General features: G+C 41.2%; 3 protein-coding genes across 5 annotated transcripts in view; 2 read left to right on the forward strand and 1 right to left on the reverse strand.

Moving 5' to 3' along the window:
• Positions 1-35: 35 nt before the first annotated feature.
• Positions 36-2,921, reverse strand: LOC141761858 (NXPE family member 3-like). Its single transcript, XM_074625497.1, has 5 exons — positions 2,503-2,921; positions 1,774-2,069; positions 1,377-1,447; positions 870-1,076; positions 36-786 (listed from the first exon to the last, which is right to left on the reverse strand). Exons 1-5 carry the CDS (start codon positions 2,887-2,889, stop codon positions 239-241), a joined length of 1,509 nt encoding a protein of 502 aa, XP_074481598.1. The 5' UTR covers positions 2,890-2,921; the 3' UTR covers positions 36-238.
• Positions 2,922-11,367: 8,446 nt separating this feature from the next.
• LOC141762123 (NXPE family member 3-like) lies at positions 11,368-16,466 on the forward strand. Its single transcript, XM_074626041.1, has 6 exons — positions 11,368-12,076; positions 12,535-12,966; positions 13,699-13,991; positions 14,683-14,753; positions 15,087-15,296; positions 15,386-16,466. The coding sequence occupies exons 1-6, from the start codon at positions 11,975-11,977 to the stop codon at positions 15,937-15,939; spliced, it is 1,662 nt and encodes a 553-aa protein (XP_074482142.1). The 5' UTR covers positions 11,368-11,974; the 3' UTR covers positions 15,940-16,466.
• A 1,211-nt stretch (positions 16,467-17,677) lies between these two features.
• LOC141762077 (uncharacterized) overlaps positions 17,678-21,083 on the forward strand; it is a 296,685-nt gene continuing 293,279 nt past the window's right edge. For all 3 annotated transcript variants that reach the window (XR_012592720.1, XR_012592719.1, XM_074625919.1), the window contains exons 1-5: positions 17,678-17,996; positions 19,744-19,952; positions 20,098-20,196; positions 20,295-20,390; positions 20,687-20,797. Coding sequence is in view for 1 of the 3 variants with exons in the window: in XM_074625919.1 (XP_074482020.1) it covers positions 17,975-17,996; positions 19,744-19,952; positions 20,098-20,196; positions 20,295-20,390; positions 20,687-20,797 (537 nt within the window). In the remaining 2 variants the exon portion in view is untranslated. The remainder of the gene's footprint in view (positions 17,997-19,743; positions 19,953-20,097; positions 20,197-20,294; positions 20,391-20,686; positions 20,798-21,083) is intronic.

The raw sequence follows: 21,083 nt of genomic DNA on the forward strand, positions 1-21,083 counted from the left end.
AGGATATCTGAATACATGTTTTATTTTTGCTGGTTTGAAGTGGCCAGGGCCTAATTAGAAAAAGGTGATGTCACAAATTCCCGTGCAACGTTTAAATCAAATGTATAGCACTGTGGTTGTTAAGCGATTAATTTAATATTTATTCATTTCAATTGCATAAACTGCCAGTATAGAGACATGTAAACTCAGCGTGTGCTTTAATCCCCACACATAAAAACAAACACAAATAAAACACATTCTAACCGCCCTTTTGAGGACATATGTTGGACAAGAGAACGTCAATCATATTCTTAATAATGGGGCGTTGTGGGTGGAGGTTGTGCGGCAGGTGGTGGGCCAGAACCATCTCCCAGGCATCGATCAGATGAACATTCAGTCCTTTGAACACGGCTCTGAGCACCGTGTTACCCTGCAGCGAAAACCAGTCGCTGTTGGTCTGAAAAGACGATGAATCTTTGGGGTTCCCGATCCGGATGACGACCAGCGTTCCTGGAGCCCTGTCCAGCAGCCGCACCACCGCCCTGCGGATGCTCTGCAGCCTCCGGATGTAGATCTCCATGGGGTAAGTGCAGAAGTGAGCCCAGATGCCAAAAACTACAACAGTGTTGGTGCCTCCGATTAAGCCATCTAGTTCATTGGCAATGTAACGAAGCTCGCTGGTTGAGACCCTGGTAAAAAAGAGAGGAAGACCATGGCAGCGGAATGTCAACAAGATGTTGTTTGCATAGTCCAAGGCCATGAAAGGTCCAACATTCTTCAGGCTGTGCAGGTCAAACTCCTTCAGATCTAGAAGTGTTACAGAGGTAACAGAATGAGCTGCAGTGGGCACAAAATCAAACGGTTGCTTGAAATCCCTGTGGATCAGCTACCTGGTAGAGCTGGGATGAGGAATTCATACCACTGCCTGATAGTCGAGTCTCCATACAGGTGGACCTCCTTTCCTTTCAGACACTGACTGATGGCATAGGGGGTGTTGAATTGGTGAACTGTGGTGCCATTTAGTGCTCGCCACACATCCTGGTAGTAATAACCAGAAGGTCCAGATGTCACAATGCTGCTCTGCACCTTTGGTTGACCTGAGAGGAAGTTAAAGGATGAAGGTGGAGTTATTTAAGGTTTGTTATTGTCGACAAATTCCACTAAAGGACCAAATCCAAGGGCCTTCCCTAACCTGATCCTAATCTGTGGCACTCAGCCTCAAGTCAATTCGTTACTAGGGTCCTAGCGCTCTTCTCAAATTGGGCTGAATACATTTCTAGACAGGTCAATGCTACGTTGTTTACAAATGAGTTTTTCCTGAATGTTTTACCTTAATTTTCTGAAGCACATTCAGAAGGCGATTATTTTTATAGGCAGTAGTAAAAATTATGCTTTACCTTCCGTTTTTTGCAACACGGTGACACTGGCAGGTCCTGTAGCCCGAATGGAGACTTTCATGTTGACACCACTGAAGAAAAAGCACACATAATAAAATATCTCTCACACATATTACAACACTAACAACTTAAATACAAGAAAATCTGAAAAATCTGAAATCAGGTTAAAACTAGAAGAGTCTAGCCAGCCTATTCTCATTTCCAAGGTTTTGTGACGGCCGTTGGTGTTCGGTACCGCCACACCCGGCACCCTTTAGCACCGGTATGAAACGCACTGGACGTTCCATTAACTATAATGTAAACTAATCCACGGCAACAGTAAACGTCCCACAAAGGAGATACATAGGTAACACTCGCTGCATGTATTAATTAAAAGTCAAACAAAATGCCCCCTCACCCTCGAAAGAGCTTCTCCTCCTGGGCCTTAAGGTTGAGTCTGTATCCTCCCCTGACGTGGTCAACCCTGGCATCACAGCTCAGCTTCTTTGGCTTGTAGCAGAACCAAGGCTCGCCTGTACGGACGTCAGCGTAGTTGCACAGCGGCTGCTGGGTTGGACGTAGGCAGACGTTACAGACGGTAGTTTCAGAGAGTGAGCCTGAGCGGAAGAGGCTGTTGAAGTACATCCTGTCAGGCTGTTCGCTGTTCAGCCTGTTCAGCACTGTGATGGCCTCACAAGGATGAACCAGCGTCACCTGATTGGATAGAGAACCACAGTTTTCACAGTCCAGTCATGTTCAGTCATGTCAATACAGACAAATAAAATGAGTACTACTTGAAGATCCACACTTTGACACATTTATAAAGATTCACTTCTTCGTAGACCAGATTGATCTCAGATGTCAATCGCTGGAGAGTTAGTTAGAGTTGCTAGGGACAGTTTGCAGCCAACAAAACCTACAATCGGTGGCAAGAAATGAGAACCTGCTTTTTGTTTGAAATGTAAAAGTCTCATTGTTTCTCAAATGACTGACAGTTTTGAGTGGTAAATCTGCCACCGTTATCATTACAAACTGCAACAGTGCCGCGTGAGAAGTGAAAGTTAACAGGCGTAGCACCAGTAACTAAGGGGGACGGGACTTAGTGAATAATCAGAAGATTTAAGACACCTGCAGTTAACATGATCACCTCAACCAGCGCATCTCCTTCCCAGAGTAAAGAGAATACAGCAGAGTAACTCCCATTGAGATGATCCACCACTTGTCCAGCCACACCTGCATCAAGCTTCCGGTTGTGCAGCTTGGTGAGTAAGAAGTCCCCCCCAAACTTCTTGGGACGGCCCTGGAAGTCAGACATCTGTATGATAACCTCCAGCTGATCCCCTACGTGCCACTGTCCTCCTCCCCTCGCTGGGAGAATGGTGAAGGTGCTGTGAGCTGGATCGCTGGTCTGCTCCAGGGAAGCAGGAGCTGTTAAAGGTGGAGTTTCAGGCCAAGCAATGGAGTCTAGTAGGAAGCGTTCCTCTAGAGCCTCCTCACGGGACAGTGGTTGGAAATTGCAGAAGCTGCGATTCATGTCAGGGTCAGTGGAAACTCTTGGGACGATGATGGGGGATTTCACTTTATGCTGACACTGGCAGAGAGATGGTGACAAACATGCATCAGACAAATGCACTGAAAGCAAATTAACCAAATAAAGCAAAAGGGACTGAGAAGGAAGATTTTTCCCATCCCAAAGCTCAAATTGACTTTGGGGTGTTGATAAGAACTGTTGATCTGTTAGCTGCAGGAATTTCTACCTTTCTCAACTTCCCCTGTGGCCCTTACTCTGTTGTTAACTTTGATCCATGGAAAAAACACATTTGCACAAAATCAAAGTCAAATGGTCAAGGTTTTCAAAGTGTCCACTGAAATTCATATTTTGGGATATTTTACATCATTGGCGCAGAAGCACTATGGAGGCTGTTTCACACCTGATGGTTTGACATGACAGAGGAAGATTTTAATGGCTGAAAAATGCATTTGATGCATACCAATTGGATTGAACCACACTTCAGGTACAAAAGGGACACTTTGTTTTCAAAAATTGCATTGATAAGAGAATCCAAATAAAAGCCATTGAACCTCTTATGGTACGTGTCCACAGCCTCCGTCCTTTCCATGCTTTCCATTCATTGTCTATGTAAGCAGCCGTGCAATGCATTCTAGTAGCGTGGCGGCACGATTCAAGAGACAAGGCATCACGTTGGCCGGTCCTCATTTGTTTATAGTTGAGGTCTAGGCTACTTTATGCAAACCTGGGGCATCCGGTGCAATTCGCCGCCTCTGGAAACTCCCAAGAGACTTTAAAACTAAGTGTTGTCCATCCAAAATAAAGACAGATTTAGCAACTGCATGGCTTATTTCTCGCATAAAATGTTTTTAGAAACACATTTCGGAAAACTATTTTCATGATATAAGAGAAGAAAGTTTCCAAATGAGCTGCCATGTTGGTTCCGGTTTGAAAGCTCGGAGCAACAGCCCTCGAGGGAAACCATTCGTCCAATCAGGTGCCTAGTGTCTAGTGGCAGCCTGTCAAGCGTCCATTGCTGGGAAGCGAGGCGATCCCTTGCGATAAAAACGCCCCTGTGGACATTTTGGGGAATCTTTTTAAAAACTGTACATTTGTAACTCATTTGTTTAGGTCTTCAGCGAGAACAAATGAGAACAACATTAATGGTTTTGGTCTAAGGCATAGAATAATGCGAGCCTAGCTAGAGGAGCTGCTGCTGTCACCAGGTCAAGGTGCAGCATTGAGAGGGTAAATACAATTTAACTGCATTTATTTGAAATGAAAGAACATTACTGTTGCTGAGCCATGTTGCATTTGAAAATATCCTGAAACTTGACTAATATTAAACATTTCCAACAGGGTCCACCCTTCAAGCAGACCCTCTAAAACCAAGTTCTCACCTCCAGAACATCCATGTTACGTAGCACATAGATCGAGACAAAGAGAGCCAGAAAGAGGAAGATGACTCCGTACTCCATTCTTATACAAGCTCTGGCCTTCATGATAGTCTTGATCTATGGCTGCAGCAGGCTGTGACCACTTCCTCTGGTACTGGATTAAAGAAGAGAATTATTAAAAAATAAAAAACAAAAAACATAGGGGTTACTGCTAAAAACTTGAAATTCCTTTGATTAATCAACCATCAACCAAAGAAAGCAGCTTCCTCTCTTGCAGTTGACCATGATTCAATCTATCCGCACCCTTTGCCACGTCATGTAAATAAGTAAATTCAAATACATTTGGATTGTGCTGTTTTTGACATCCTGACACCACATGCTGCAAAGTTACCCTAATAACAAGTTGCACAAATATCTGTTTTCATTTTCATTACAGAAGCAGAGAAAGGATTTCCAGCACAACTTCACCTTCTTCCAAGGTGCATGGAGATGGGAGTCTGAAGATGGAGGAGTGAAGATACTGGTATCAAACCAGATAACCTAAGGAACAAACTGGTGTGTTTTTTTATGCTAAATGCAGTACCTGTGAGGGTTTCTGGACAATATGTGTCATTGTTTTGTGTTGTTAATTGATTTCAAATAATAAATATATACATACATTTGCATAAAACAGCATATTTACCCACTCCCATGTTGATAAGAGTATTAAATGCTTGACTAAAAATCGCCCTTTAAGGTACATTTTAAACAGTTGAAAAATGTGATTAATCGCAATTAAATATTTTTATCGATTGACAGCCCTAACCTAAATATGATCTAAATATTTATTTTTTAATCATATTCTTAGCTTTTATAGTTTTTTTGTGTGTTTTCAAAGTATGCCACACTAAATAGGCCCACTGGGTTAAGACCTCTACTGCACAAGTCTGAGTGCTGCCTCTTAATGCACTTCTCTTGTGCATGAGGACCAAATATGATGTCACCATGTCCTTTATTGGGCACTCCCCTCACCTCTCTGTCAGTTTGGGAATGTGATTGGCCTGAATCCACATGACCGCATCATCACCCACATCAGGTTAAACAACAAGGCAGGCAGCTCAAAGGAAAGGACTATAGACTCAATGATCAATATCCACGTGAAATCATGCTACATCACAGAGACTATTTCCAATCCGTAAACAAATGATGAAAGAAGGCAAAAAAGCAATAATCTCAGTGGACAAATTCTACATAGATGGAGAGTTGTACCGTGATAAGGACATGACCCCCTGTCTCTTCTAGACACCCCCCCATCTCCCTCTCTCTCTCGTACACCGCTCCATTAGCTACACAAACATGCACACATCCAAAAACCAAAGAATTCCTGCATCCTATCCTGTGTTCTTTCTCTCTGAAACCAGACTTCATTAACTTTTCTATCATTTTAAGCATCTTCCGGGTTTTCCTGTTGAATAAAAGGATGCAGTCAAGTGACTCTCACCTGTTACCTGTCGGCGGGTAACACTTCAGTTCAGCATGCAGTGGTGATCCAGCGAGCAGCTTGTTGTTCCAAATAAAATCTGAATCAAATGGGACTGAACGAACCCTACTGACTATTCTGATTCTAACTGATCACAGAGACACACCTGAGCAGGGATGTACTGTGTCTCGGTTTGTTCTTAATGAAGCAGAGGGCTGAGAGGCAAAATGTGATACACCCACCCAGGTAACCACACCTGTGTACCTGAATAAAATAGTTGAACAGTTGCCACTTCTGTTCAGTGCTTTAAAACAAATACTTGACAGGACTAAACGAGGAAGATAAAACATATAACAGGTAAAACACAAACAGTTATAAAGCAAATAAAACAGGTAAAGTAGATGTACTAAATAAATATAAACAGAAGTGTTACACTAGAAGTATAAAATATAAAAATAGATGTAATGTAATCAGAGGTAATTGCACTTGTAAAACAGGTAGGGTAGATGTAATAAATAAATAAATGTAAACAAAGGTAGTTGCACTTGAGGTGTATATACAGCGGGTAAAATAAGTATTGAACACGTCACCAGCATGAGGAGGAGGTGCCAGGCTGTTGTGGCTGCGTATGGATCTTCCACCGCTACTGAGGCTCCTGACATATTGTATTAAATGAATAAAGTGTAAAACTGCCAATATGTCTTGTTTGTTCCTTGTTACTGATAGAGAGTTCAATCATCCAATCCATCAAACAACTCAAAACAAGAGTCAACACCAACAGGAGAATACACTGTTTACCATTGACGGAGCATTTTGGCAAATTTTTCTTGGGCGTTACCCACATAATCAGCTGTGCTGCTCATCCCACAAATGCATGATCCTTACAAGTTGGACATCATTGCGAAGGTAAATAAACAGGCTTTCCAATGATGTAAAATACAATGCCAATTAGCATTGTAACAACAGAGAAATAATCCATCAAACACAAGTTTCCGAACTTTTTATTTTCCAGTTTACATAATTATAGTAATTATTTCTGAGGAGAGGCAGCTGTGGAGCCTATATCTTGCCCTAGTTTTAGTGTTCAGGTGCTGACTCATTGAATCTTTGTCAGAAGTTGGAAACAAATAAATAACAGGTTTTGAGAGTCACTTGACTGCATCCTTCTGTTTGGTAGTTTGTCACGCGATGATAGCAAACATCAACAGTGTTTAACCTCAGCCAGGCTATACAGCAAAGATAGTAATCATGGTCAAGCACTACCCTTGACGTGGTGCACCGCTCCAAATCACCACCAAGTTCAAATTATTTTAACTTTGACTTCAGTTGCCGCTGACCTTTCAAAGCCCAACCAATGAGAACAGTTGCAACTGTTGTTGTTGCCTAGAAACAGTGAAAGGGGGAGATATTTTGGGGAGATATTTTACCTGCTGCCTCTGCAGGTCTCTGCGCCCGACCTCACAGTGAGTGAAGCTAACCTCTCATTCAGGCACTCTTTAAAGAACCCTGGAACCTCCTCTGGGACCTGCTAAAGGACCATCACCTAGATTTGGTCGTCTCCTTCTTTTTTTTTGCCCGTCGTCAGGGCTGGACTGGGACAAAAAATCTTCCCTGGCATTTTGGCCCTGACCGGCCCCATCACCGGCCATTCGTGCTGTGTGTACCCTGTTTTGTTGAACGCTCTGTTTGAGGAAATGCCTTCAAATATGGTTATTTTGCATACTTGCCAACCTTGAGACCTGAAAAATAGGGAGGATTTCAAAACCAAAGCGGGGGATCTGGAAGGAGAGAGAGGGACATCAAGAATTTGAGTTTCATAGACTTTGTTTCCTGAATTCTGGTGTCTTTAAAACAATGAAAATAACAAAATAATAAGTACAATGCAACAGCATTTTTATGTTAAACTTCTAATTTTAGGGAGGAACAGCGTGGCCCACGCCCCTCTCCACATCAATGGGAACTATGTGGAGAGGGTGTCATCTTTTAAATTCCTGGGAGTGCACATCTCCGAGGACCTCTCCTGGTCCACAAACACAACGGCTGTGAAAAAGAAGGCCCAGCAGTGACTTCACATCCTGAGAATTCTCAGAAAAAACAAACTTGAACAGAAGCTGCTGGAGTAACCCATAGGATTACTGGCTGCCCTCTGCCCTCCCTGGAAGAGATCTCCAGCTCCCGCTGCCTCAGTAGGTCCACAACTATTCTCAGGGACTCCTCCCACCCAGCTCATCACCTGTTTGACCTGCTGCCCTCTGGCAGGCGCTACAGGTCAATGAAAGCCCGCACCTCCAGACTCGCAAACAGTTTCTTTCCCTGGGCGATACGGACACTAAACAACAATAAATCTGTTCAATATTAGTACACTGAATGTAAAATACATTTGTCCGTGCAATATCGTTTATGCAATATATATATACACCTCAAGTGCAACTACCTTTGTTACATTTATTTATTTATTACATCTACCCTACCTGTTTTACAAGTGCAATTACCTCTGATTACATTACATCTATTTTTATATTTTAACTATTCTATTCAGGTACACAGGTGTGGTTACCTGGGTGGGTGTGTCACATTTTTGCCTCTCAGCCCTCTGCTTCATTAAGAACAAACAGAGACACAATACATTCCTGCTCAGGTGTGTCTCTGTGATCAGTTAGAATCAGAATAGTCAGTAGGGTTCGTTCAATCCCATTTGATTCAGATTTTATTTGGAACAACAAGCTGCTCGCTGGATCACCACTGCATGCTGAACTGAAGTGTTACCCGCCGACAGGTAACAGGTGAGAGTCACTTGGCTGCGTCCTTTTATTCAACAGGAAAACCCGGAAGATGCTTAAAATGATAGAAAAGTAAATGAAGTCTGGTTTCGGGGGGAAAGAACATGCCTTCTTTCATCATTTGTTTACGGATTGGAAATAGTTCTTTGCGACGCATCATGATTTCACGTGGATATTGATCATTGAGTCCATATTTCGTTCGTTTGAGCTGACCGCCTTGTTGTTTAACCTGATGTTTTTGTTTGTAATGTTCAAATTTTGAGAGAGAGAGAGAGAGAGAGAGAGAGAATGCAGTGCTATCTGGCTCTAAATCGACAGTACACCATAGCAGACTATTTGAGCATGGTTACTGATCTACATTTAAGAAAAACCTTGACAAAGTACAGACTGAGTGAGCACAGCCTCGCCATAGAACAGGGGCGACACAGGAAGACCTGGCTCCCTGTTGAGCAACGGCTGTGCTCTCACTGCAGCCTGGGTGAGCTTGAAACAGAGCTACACTTCCTCACCAGATGTGAGAAATATCAAGAAATCAGGGATATACATTTTCAAAAAAATTATTTCAGAACTAAACATTTTCTACAGCTCTCAGGTGAAGAGAAGTTATCTGTCCTACTGGGGAGGACACTAGGATCTGTGAGCTGGTAGCAGTCTATGTTGCTGCCTGCCATCAACTGAGGGACAGGGACATGAACTGGGGGACAGGGACGGGGACAGCTGTCTGTACCTTGTTGTTGTTTGTTTGTTTGTAAATTTGTATCATTCCTTTTTTATATCATTGTTCGAATTAATTGATTGAAATTATTTTGTATTTTATTTTATTTAATCGATGTTAATGAATGTAATTATTGTAAAAAAAAAATCATCATTTGAATATGCTTTGGCAACATGTGCAGTGTTACGTCATGCCAATAAAGCCATTTGAATTGAATTGAAATTGAGAGAGAGAGAGAGAGAGATTAAATGTAGTAAAACAAATCAACAGGATGTGACCTCTTCTACTAAACCATAGGAGGGTTGAGCTTCAAACTGCAGTTTCTAAATGTGGTGTAAGAGAGAGAGAGAGAGAGAGAGAGAGAGAGAGAGATCAAATATAGTAAAACAAATCAACAGGATGTGACCTCTTCTACTAAACAATAGGAGGGTTGAGCTTCAAACTGCAGTTTCTAAATGTGGTGTAAGAGAGAGAGAGAGAGAGAGAGAGAGAGAGATCACGGGTACAATTGTCCATCAAGAAAAGTAAAAGTAGAAAACTAGACTGTCCTTCATACTGCGTCTTTGTAAGTCCAGAATTGTTTCCTTCATAATTTTCATTTTGGCGGTGATAGAGGTAAGCTGGGTGGTAATGGTGTTGACAGATTGTTGTAGTGACTTGTATTATTTTTGTTATATAGCAGTGTTTTATGAGTATGAGTATGAGTGGGCTCAGTTTTAAAGCTAGAGTGAAGATACTGGTATCAAACTAGAAAACCTAAGGAATGTGGTGGCAGTTTCTGTTAAAACAAGACAAACCAAGGTAACAACTTGTCTTTCAAATAAATTTAATAAAAAAGCATATATTAATAAGAAAAGCATCTGCAGATGGACTCACGAGCTCAGCCACCTGAGTGGACTGTGGCAAGTGAGACCCGAACACAAGAGTAGTCAGTGTTTATACATACTAAAGCATAACACATAGATAAGTGCAAAGAAGAGAAGGATAAAAAGTGTATCAATGCATCAGCACACAGCAGACAAAAGAGCATCACTAGACATCACAAGTATTTCAGCAATCTGTTGTTTACAGTTACAGAAGGCAAAACCATCTGGTCACTGTCTTATGGTGACAACGTTCAACATGTGAGGACCTGAGATTATTTAAAGGTACAGTGTTAACTGCAGATATGAAAATTGCCATTACATTCCCCCTTTGAGCATTCAATGCTCACTTTAATAATTAACATATCTGATTACTACTAGCACCATTGTAATACACAAAATCAAAGTGTGAAGATACTATGTGATTTTGATTTAAGTATATGAGAAAGAAGGAATTAAACTATCTCAGACAATATCATCATAAAATGGTGGCGTCCACACTGGAGGTGGAAAAAGGTCAGGAATGCCTTTCTCCAGCTGTGGTGTATGTACATATTGTCCAACAGTAGATTTGATCAAAGAGGCAATCATAGCTTTAGTACAAGGAATAATGCATAATCAATTTAACAAGTGTACTCTGTAACACATATAAGATAATGAAAAAATAACAAAGGCATAGGAATGAAAATAAAAATGAAAAATAAAAAAGATAAAAAAGATAAAAAAAGATTGCAATGTGTTTTCTCCAGGTTTTCCTTTAATGCTGCATTAAAGATGGTTGGGGATTCGTTGGGGACTCAGAAAATCCTCGACGAAGACGCGTAAATTTGTACATTTTTTTCTCAAAAGAAAATGTGAACCAAAACTGGCTGTCTGGGTCGACTGGGATGCTGAAAAATCCCTTTTTCCAAGTCAACGACAGGTGTGAGGGCAAAATTTGTCAGTTTCCATTCTGTGTCTGAGAGGAGTTCAATCGATCTGACTGCGTCTACCACAGCAGAGAATCAGAGACCTTGTGAAAATCAACTTTGGGGTCCGCTGTTTTCTCCCAACCTGTAGCATCATTACACCTTTTAGTCTAAGGTCCCAAATCTTGCCACCTTTCATCCTTCGATTTGATCAATGAGACATTGGGATCAGAGTGTGGTATCTGAAATAGAGACTGAAAAAGTGTGTCAGGCAGAGTCACTCAAACAGCCAGTCAAGCTTGAGTTTGTCCCTATCAAGGCCCTCTCTGTACCATTTATTTTCAAACTCACTGTGTACTCCAAAAGAGATAAAACCGTCGGGTCACTGTCTTATGGTGACAAAGTTGAACATGTGAGGCCCTGAGATTATTTAAAGGTACAGTGTTAACTGCAGATATGAAAATTGCCATTACAGGAATCAATTGTTTTGGTTTTTTTTTGCTAAATGCAGTACCTGTGAGGGTTAGGGTTTTATATTTTCAAATTTGTTTGTGTGTTGTATGATGACCCTGATGAAGGCAATAAGCTGAAACATGTTGGTCTAACAATACAGGTGATCTGCATACTACTGGAGTTGCTGGAGTTTTACCTCTTCAGACTCCCATCTCCATGCACCTTGGAAGTAGGTGAAGTTGTGCTGGAAATCCCTTCTCTGCTTCTGTAATGAAAATGAAAACAGATATTTGTGCAACTTGTTGTTAGGGTAACTTTGCAGCGTGTGGTGTCAGGTTGTCAAAGACAGCACAATCCAAATGTATTTGAATTTACTTCTTTACATGACGTGGCAAAGGGTGCGTGACAGAGGGAATTTCAAGTTTTTAGCAGTAACCCCTATGTTTTTTGTTTTTATTTTTTAATAATTCTCTTCTTTAATCCAGTACCAGAGGGAGTGGTCACAGCCTGCTGCAGCCATAGATCAAGACTATCATGAAGGCCAGAGCTTGTATAAGAAAGGAGTACGGAGTCATCTTCCTCTCTCTGGCTGTCTTTGTCTCGATCTATGTGCTACGTAACATGGATGTTCTGGAGGTGAGAACTTGGTTTTAGAGGGTCTGCTTGAAGGGTGGACCCTGTTGGAAATGTTTAATATTAGTCAGGTTTCAGGATATTTTCAAATGCAATGTGGCTCAGCAACAGTAATGTTATTTCATTGCAAATGAATGCAGTTCAATGGTATTTACCCTCTCATTGCTGCACCTTGACCTGGTGACAGCAGCAGCTCCTCTAGCTAGAGAGCAGTGAACAACACTTTGAAAACCTTGATCATTTGAATTTGATTTTGTGCAATTGAGTAAGGGCCACAGGGGAAGTTGAGAAAGGTAGAAATTCCTGCAGCTAACAGATCAACAGTTCTTATCAACCCCCCCAAAGTTAATTTGAGCTTTGGGATGGGAAATAGCTTCCTTCTTGGCCCCTTTTGCTTTATTTGGTTAATTTGCTTTCAGTGCGTTTGTCTGATGCATGTTTGTCACCTTCTCTCTCTCCAGTTTCCGCATAAAGTGAACTCCACCATCATCGTCCCAAGAGTTTTCACTGACCCTGACAAGCATCGCCACTTCTGCACCTTCCAGCCACTGTCCCGTGAGGAGGCTCTGGAGGAACGCTTCCTACGAGACTCCATTGCTTGGCCTGAAACTCCACTTGTCTCTTTGGAGCACACCAGCGATCCAGCTCACAGCAACTTCACCATTCTCCCAGCGAGGGGAGGAGGACAGTGGCACGTAGGGGATCAGCTGGAGGTTATGATACAGATGTCTGACTTCAAGGGCCGTCCCAGGAAGTCTGGGGGGGACTTCTTACTCGCCAAGCTGCACAACCGGAAGCTTGGTGCAGGTGTGGTTGGGCAAGTAGTGGATCATCTCAATGGGAGTTACTCTGCTGTGTTCTCTTTACTCTGGGATGGAGACGCGCAGGTTGAGGTAATGCTAAAAACTATCATGTTAAATGTGATTGTACTGTAGGTATTTTTAATCCTTTGATTGTTCGCGAAGCCCCGTCCCCCTTAGATACTGTTGCTACGCCTGTTAACTTTCACTTCTCGCACGGCACATGCCGTTTGTAATGATAACGGTCATGTCTAGAAAGGAGCCCGCAAACTGAGAAATCTGATCTGAGAGCTGCAAAAACTTGCAGAAACTCTTGCGAGATTTGTTGCCAATGACCAATCCTAATCTTAACTATTCAACATCAATGTCTAACTTTACCCATTCGAGGTCAATGCCTAACTTTACCCATTCGAGGTCAATGCCGAACTTTACCCATTCGAGGTCAATGCCGAACTTTACCCATTCGAGGTCAATGCCGAACTATACCCATTCGAGGTCAATGCCTAACTTTACCCATTCGAGGTCAATGCCTAACTTTACCAGTTTGTGAAATGTGAAATGACCTGTGATTGGCCAAAGTCTCCCATCACGGGCTAGAATTTCTAAAGCCTGAAAACAGAGCCATGAGGAGGTGCAGAAGTCTAGTTTTCTCTCGGAATACAATTGAATTACAATTTGCTGAAAGGTTATTATGGAATCTTTGCCCAATGATGCCAAAAATATTCTGCCTACTGCCACTTTAATACATTCATTTGTTGCACTTTACCTCTTTTGTTTTTGGTTTTGGAAAGGCTGTGTGAAAACTCTGGTTCTCTATCCAATCAGGTGACGCTGATTCACCCCGTTGAGGCTATCCCAGTGCTGAACAGGCTGAACAGCGAACAGCCCGACAGGATTTACTTCAAGAGCCTCTTCCGCTCAGGCTCAGTCTCTGAATCTTCCATCTGTAACGTCTGCCTACGTCCAACCCAGCCTCTGTGCAACTACACTGACGTCCGTACAGGCGAGCCTTGGTTCTGCTACAAGCCAAAGAGCCTGAGCTGTGATGCCAGGGTCGACCACGCCATGGGATCATACAAACAAAACATCAAGGCCGAGGAGGAGAAGCTCTTTCGAAGGTGAGGGAGCAGAGAGACAGGACTGGCATTTTGTGTGACCTCAAATAAATACTTCCATCCGGTCTATGTTTCTCCTGGGTGGGAAGTTTCAGAAGTTTGTAGATGCAGGCAATTAAGATTGAAAAAAAGATGTTTAAAGATAATACAGATCAAACTAATCAGTCTGAATCATACCAGTTGACTTTCATTAAGGACATTGGATAGTATTTGCTGTGATTCGTTTATTTTTTATTGTAAATTAATTAATAATTTATATAGCGCCTTTAAAGAAACCCAAGGACGCTTAACATAGACATAAATAGACACAACAAACGGAACATAACAGTAGCTAACTTTTGAAGCCATAAATCTCCTCTATTATGTCTTTTTTAGGACATTACACATTACTATTACCGGTTTGTTTTACCGTCTATGAGGGACACAGGATTGTTTTCCCCCAAAAGGGGGCGTGGTCTGGATGACGTATTACCGGTCTGATGTGTGAAAATATGAATTAGTGCAGCTTTAACTCACAAAAATTGATTTTTAGAGGTCAAGATTTGTGTAATGTTGAATGAACTTTCAAGCAATTGTTTTCCATTTTAGTGTTCGATCTTTGTAGTTTTAACTTCATTGAATGATTCCAAATGTTTGTCCTCCTTTCTTATATTTATGTTGTAAGAGATATTTTATTGTGTGTGCTTTTCTTCAGCGGTGTTAACTTGAAAGTCTACATGCGGTCTTCAGGACCTGCCAGTGTCACTGTGTTGCCACAAAAGGAAGGTAAAGCATGATTCTTCTTACTGCCTACGATAATAATTCAAAACTGAATGTGCTACAGACAATGAAAGTAAAACAGGCTGAAAAAAACATGGAAAAAACATACTACTTTCTTCTGGCATTCTCCTGCAGAGACATGTATTCAGCCCAGTTTGAGAAGAGCGCTGGTAGCATGGAGCACTAGGCTAAAAGTTCATGAACGTGGCACCAGCTGTTAGCCGTGTATCTAGTCCCTCAGGACTAAGGATAGGCCATAAGATGTTCATACAGTCACTTTATATCTTGGTTTTGTCTTTTCATGTGATAACCCACCCTTATCCTTCAACTTCCTCTCAGCTCAACCAAAGGTGCAGAGCAGCAGTGTGACATCTGGTCCTTCTGGTTTTTACTACCAGGATGTGTGGCGAGCACTAGGTGGCACCACAGTTCAACAGTTCCAATTCAACACTGCTGCCATGATTCAGTGTCTGAAAGGAAAGGTGGTCCACATGTATGGAGACTCCACCGTCAGGCAGCTGTTTGAATTCCTCAACGCAGCTCTACCAGGTAGCTGATCCACAGGGATTTCTGGGAAGAGTTTGATTTTGTTCCCACTGAAGCTCATTCTGTTCCTCTGTCCTCTGTAATACTTTTAGATCTGAAGGAGTTTGACCTGCACAGCCCGAAGAAAGCCGGACCTTACATCTCCTTGGACTATGCAAACAATGTCTTGTTGATGTCCCGCTTCCACGGCCCTCCTATCCGTATTGTCGTCGTCTCAACCAGCCAGCTTCGGTACATTGCCAATGAAATAGATGGCTTAATTGGAGGCACCAACACTGTCGTATTTTTTGGCATCTGGGCTCACTTCGGCACTTTCCCGATGGAGATCTACATCCGGAGGCTGCAGAGCATCCGCAGGTCGGTGGTGCGGCTGCTGGACAGGGCTCCAGGCACGCTGGTCGTCATCCGAACCGGGAACCCCGAAGCTCTGTCGCTTTCTATCTCGCTAACCAACAGCGACTGGCACTCGTGGCAGTGTAACAAGGTGCTCAGAGCCGTGTTCAAAGGACTGAATGTTCATCTGATCGATGCCTGGGAGATGACCCTGGCCCACCACCTGCCGCACGACCTTCACCCAGCACCTCCTATTATTAAGAATATGGTTAACGTTCTCTTGTCCTACATGTGCCCTCAAAAGGGTGTATAGATGTGTGTTTGTTTGGGAGGGGGAGTGGGGATTAAAGCACATGCTGAGTTTACTTGTTATCTCTGTGTTTCTATCAAGTCCTGTTTTTTTCGTTCGGCAACCCATGCACCGACTAGACTGACTACAATTTTTCTAATCAATTTTTAATCAGGGATTGTTGAGTGAGCACAAAAGAAACAGAACTGGTTGGAGTTGGACATTGTAAACTGATAAATGTCACTGCATGGCTTTTTCTATGGTGTTCCTCTGGGTCTTGGTGTCATAATGTGGTATTTTGGAGGGTTTATTGATCTTTTTTTTTTTTATCAATTCTCGAGTGCTAAAATGTTTTTTAAATTTAGCACCAAATCTGTGTAACTTATAAGACATAATAGATCACGGGAATGGACATCATATACTTCTATCATAATGTTCTAAGCTCTGTAAAGGACAGAGGGTGTCGTATCTTGTACAGATTGTAAAGCCCCCTGAGGCAAATTTGTGATTTGTAATTTTGGGCTATACAAATAAAATTGACTTGACTCTTACACACTTTTACAAGTTATTTTAATTAATTCATGTTTATTTCTGATATATGACTAGAACAACTTGTGCTGCGCTGCATCTCAAATTAATCTTCATGTTCCCAGCTTTTAGATGATGTACACCACTTCTATGTGACATCTACTGTTGACCTGCTATCTCCCCCTAAAGACCCCCTGTAACCCCCTAAAAAAAAGGGTCTATTGTGGGTCCCAGAGGATTAATGAAGGTGACGGGGTCAGTGTATCTTTTGGTCATTCGATTTTCCTTTTACAAATTGATATTAAAAAACAAAAAGTTTGTGGTTATTTGATTTTCGTTTTAAAGGTCCCATATTATAAAAACGTGAGATTTACATGTTTTTTTATTATAAAGCAGGCTTAAGTCCTATATAAATACTGTAAAAGTATCAAAAACACTGAATCAACAGGGAAATACACACAGCCTGTATTCAGAAACTCTGCATTTGAAACAAGACGTCAGGATTTCTGCACATTTGTGATGTCACAAATATACAATATTTAGACTCTTGACATGATTCTAAACGTAAACTTTCTAAATGTGTCCCAGTTTATTTCCTTGTTGCAGTGTATGTGAATGTCATCAGCTGACAGGAAGTAAACATGGACCCAAGCTGTCACCTAGCAACGCAATTCTGTTGCAATTCCGTCAAAATGCGCTAAAACGGAGCGTTTCAAGACAGAGGGTAAATACAGGCATATTCAGGAAGACAGTATGAGGAAAATAAAGTTTTTTTTTAACATTACAGCATGTAAACATGTCTAGTAGAAACACAAAATACAAGTATGAATCTGAAAATGAACAAAATATGGGACCTTTAAAATACAAAAAGTATTATTGAAATAAAGACGTTTTTTCTTTATCTGGGTCAAAAAGTGATGAACTAAATTTAAAAAACGGGTTTATTTTCATTTTCTATTTCTAAAAACAAAAAATAAAATCACTAGAAGACAGATCATGAAAAAACGCCCCTTTTTTCATATTCTGCGATCGGAAGTTGCCATTTACAAAGTAAGAGCGCATACGAGGACGGTGCTGTGCCTCAGGTCGCAGAATATGAAAAAAAAAAAACGGGGCGTTATTTCGTTTCTGTCTTCTAGTGATTTTATTTTTTGTTTTTAGAAATAGAAAATGAATTAAAATGTATGTTGTCATATTTTTGTTTCATACATTTGAGGAGACTCTCCAGCAGGTGGCAGTAACAACAACAAAGACACGTGACCTACTGCAAAATAAAAACATGGAGAAGAAGAAGAAGAGATCTCTGACAACAAATCAACTCCACCAACATGAAACTGCTTGTTTTCAACATTTAGCATTATACTTTTAATAAGAGTGCCTCTTTTATTTAGTAGAGAAGTTAGTAGGTTCAGTGTTATATCTACCTTCAGTCTCATCTTTATCACACAGTTACTACTAATACTAGTTAACTGTGGCTGGATAACAACAGCTAACAGCCAGCTACTCAGGTTTTCAACACCAGTGCGAAAAGATGGACTCAAGTGTCTCCAAAGGTTTGTTTTGTTTGTAATCAGAGAGATATTAAAAGTATAAACTCTTGTGTAAAGTTGTAGTTGGTGATAGTTCAGCTAACGTTGACTTTTAGCAGTGCTTTTAGCTACTCTTAGCCAGGTTAGCTTAGTAAACTAGCATGTTGACTGATCTTTCTGATAGTAATGTGTTTTATTATGCATCAATAATCATTTTGCATTCATAATATCTTGTAAGAATTAGTGTTCAGTGTGTAAAAACTGTGCAAAAGTAGAGCTAGCTAGCTGTGTTTGTGCAACGTTGTTGTTTTTGAACGCGCACTCAGTGTTCAACGTTGCATTCAAGACACATCGTTGTTCCTGCAACAGTTAGCGAAAAACCTGTTTTAGTCTTTTTTAGGGGGTCCAGGGGGTCTTTAGAGGGAGATAGCAGGTCAGCAGTAGATGTCACATAGAAGTGGTGTACATCATCTGAAAGCTGAGAACATGAAGATTAATTTGAGATGCAGCTCAACACAAGTTGTTCTAGTCATAAATCAGAAATAAACATGATTTAATTAAAATAACTTGTAAAAGTGTGTAGGAGTCAAGTCAATTTTATTTGTATAGCCCAAAATCACAAATTACAAATTTTTAAGTTGCACAGATTTGGTGCTAAATTTAACAATTTTTTACCACTCGAGAATTGATAAAAATAAAAAAAAGATCAATGATCCCTCCAAAATACCAAATTAAGACAATAAGACCTTGAGGAACACCATAGAAAAAGACATGCTGTGATTTGGGATCAAAAACTTTTGATATTTTGGAGATTTCTGTAAGAATTGCATTTTTTGGTGATTGGATGGCGAGCACTTCTGTTGTATAAACTGCTCAGAAACCCCCTTATTGTTAATGTAGCTAGGAAAGCCATCCATCCTCTGAATGATCTAGGTCTCTAGTTTGATCCATCCATCCTCTGAATGCTCTAGGTCTCTAGTTTGTGGCTGTAAAGTTGCATGAGGCTGTGATTATCCTAGAGGTCCCACAGGTCATTTTATACAGTGAGGTCAAATGTTTAAAAAATGGTCTCACTACAATGAAATGGCTACTATGGGGACTAACATCATCAGACATGAATACAGTTGAGCTCATTGGATCCACAAGAGTCTCAGCTTTACAGTCAATTTATGTAATTCCAAGACTGTTTGTGGACCCCAGTATGCAGAAATATTCAAATACACCATTTTAGTATCAGCGAAAATAACACATTCATACTGCATTCAAAAAACTGCATGTGGTTATCATAAAGTGGGCATGTCTGTAAAGGGGAGACTCGTGGGTACCATAGAACCCATTTACATTCACATATCTTGAGGTCAGAGGTCAAGGGACCCCTTTGAAAATGGCCTTGACAGTTTTTCCTCCCAACAAGCTAGCATGACATGGTACCAGTGGATTCCTCAGGTTTTCTAGTTTCATATGATATCTGTAACTTCACTCTAGCGCTAAAACTGAAACTGCTACAGCCTCTGAAATACAGTAATGTCGGTTACTGTCAGGTCTCACTGTTGTGACTCATTATACATCGCTTGATTGTGTAATTAAAAACATTTAAAACCAATTATTTCACCAAATTAATCCCAGAATTACTTCTGAATCAGTGTAAATAACAGCCCCAGTCTGACTCCTCACCACCATACAGTCCAATTTGATTAGTTGAATGAGGATAAATGGGACAGATAGCTCAGCTGCATTCACTTTCAGTCTAAGTGCTTTTTATATTCTTCAGGTGAGCCCTCACATGTTCCTCTGGCGTCGCTGCGCCTCCTGGTCCCGCCTTTCCAGCTGATGGCAGCTTCCATGTGGCAGGTTGTGAAGAAACAAGACGTCGCGAACTACTGGAAAGTGGCAGAGTTTGTCTCTTTGGTGATGGACGCGGTCCCAGAGCTGCTTATGTACAAGCACAGGACGCAACTTAACCTGGGATTAAGAGCCAGGGTGGGTACCACTGGAGGACTTTCATTGCTAATATCATATTTCTTTTTAAGATGTATGCAATTATAGATAGTTCCACACAGTTTATGATGTGTGAACTGTATTGTGAAGTATTTTGGTGCAATGTTTATGTTTTTCTCCTCATCAGTATATTCTGGAGTTGTGCCGAAGTGAACAGCTTGTGGAACCTGACTTCATCTTGTCTCATTTGGACCGGATTAAACCGCGCCACCCCACCCTGGTAGATGTAAGTGTCTAGAGTCGAGATTAGTTGATATCGGTTCACACACCACTTAGGAAGCTATCCAGTAGTGAACTTGTGTCATTGTTATGCCTTTATTGCAGATGAAAGAATCCCAAGAGGAGGAAGTAGTGGGTAACTTTCTCGAGTTGATCCAGACTCTGCTCAAAGATCCCGAGGAGAGGCGAGACTTTTTCTCGGTGAGGCGATATCACTTACACTTCTGTGGAGCCAAATTTCAGCTGTAAATGTTACTTACTGTTATTAGATTAGAATTTATACCAAGCTTAGTTCTGTCAGTTGCACAGTTGAGTTGTGGAATCTGGCCGGTGGTACAAATTGCTTGGAAACACGTTTGAAATGGAAAAAAACTCATGCAGAATATAAAAAAAAAGACAATATTGGTATTTTTAAGTAGCTGCAAAAATAGCAGCGAAACCTGACTTTGGTTTTGTAGAGGCGTTGCAGTAAAATTGTCTCTTTTTGTCTTTCTAAGGAGGTCTTCCCTGCTGAGTATGGACCTCAGTACGACAGCGATTTGCAGATGCTGTTTTCAGAGTTCCTCTGTCGGCTGGCTCAGCTGTTGCCAGTTCCTGACCTCGAGCAGGTGAGAGGTGTCATTTTGATAAAAAGTTAACAATCAAAGAATAACTTAAACTACCATACTGATTCTATAGCTACTGCTATACTAATACTGATTACCTCAAAGAAAATGATCTTCTGGTTTACAGACGTCTCTTTATACATTCATGTCTGTCGCCATCTAGCGGCTATTGTCAAAAAAGCAGCAGAGTGTCACCTCTTTGCTTCTATACTCTTTGACATGTCTTACAGGTGTTTAATCTACAAATTTGATATCTCGGTATCCTATTTATGAAGTTGAAATATTTGAT

Source organism: Sebastes fasciatus, chromosome 23, assembly GCF_043250625.1.
Source record: "Sebastes fasciatus isolate fSebFas1 chromosome 23, fSebFas1.pri, whole genome shotgun sequence".
In the NCBI taxonomy this organism is placed as follows: domain Eukaryota; kingdom Metazoa; phylum Chordata; class Actinopteri; order Perciformes; family Sebastidae; genus Sebastes; species Sebastes fasciatus.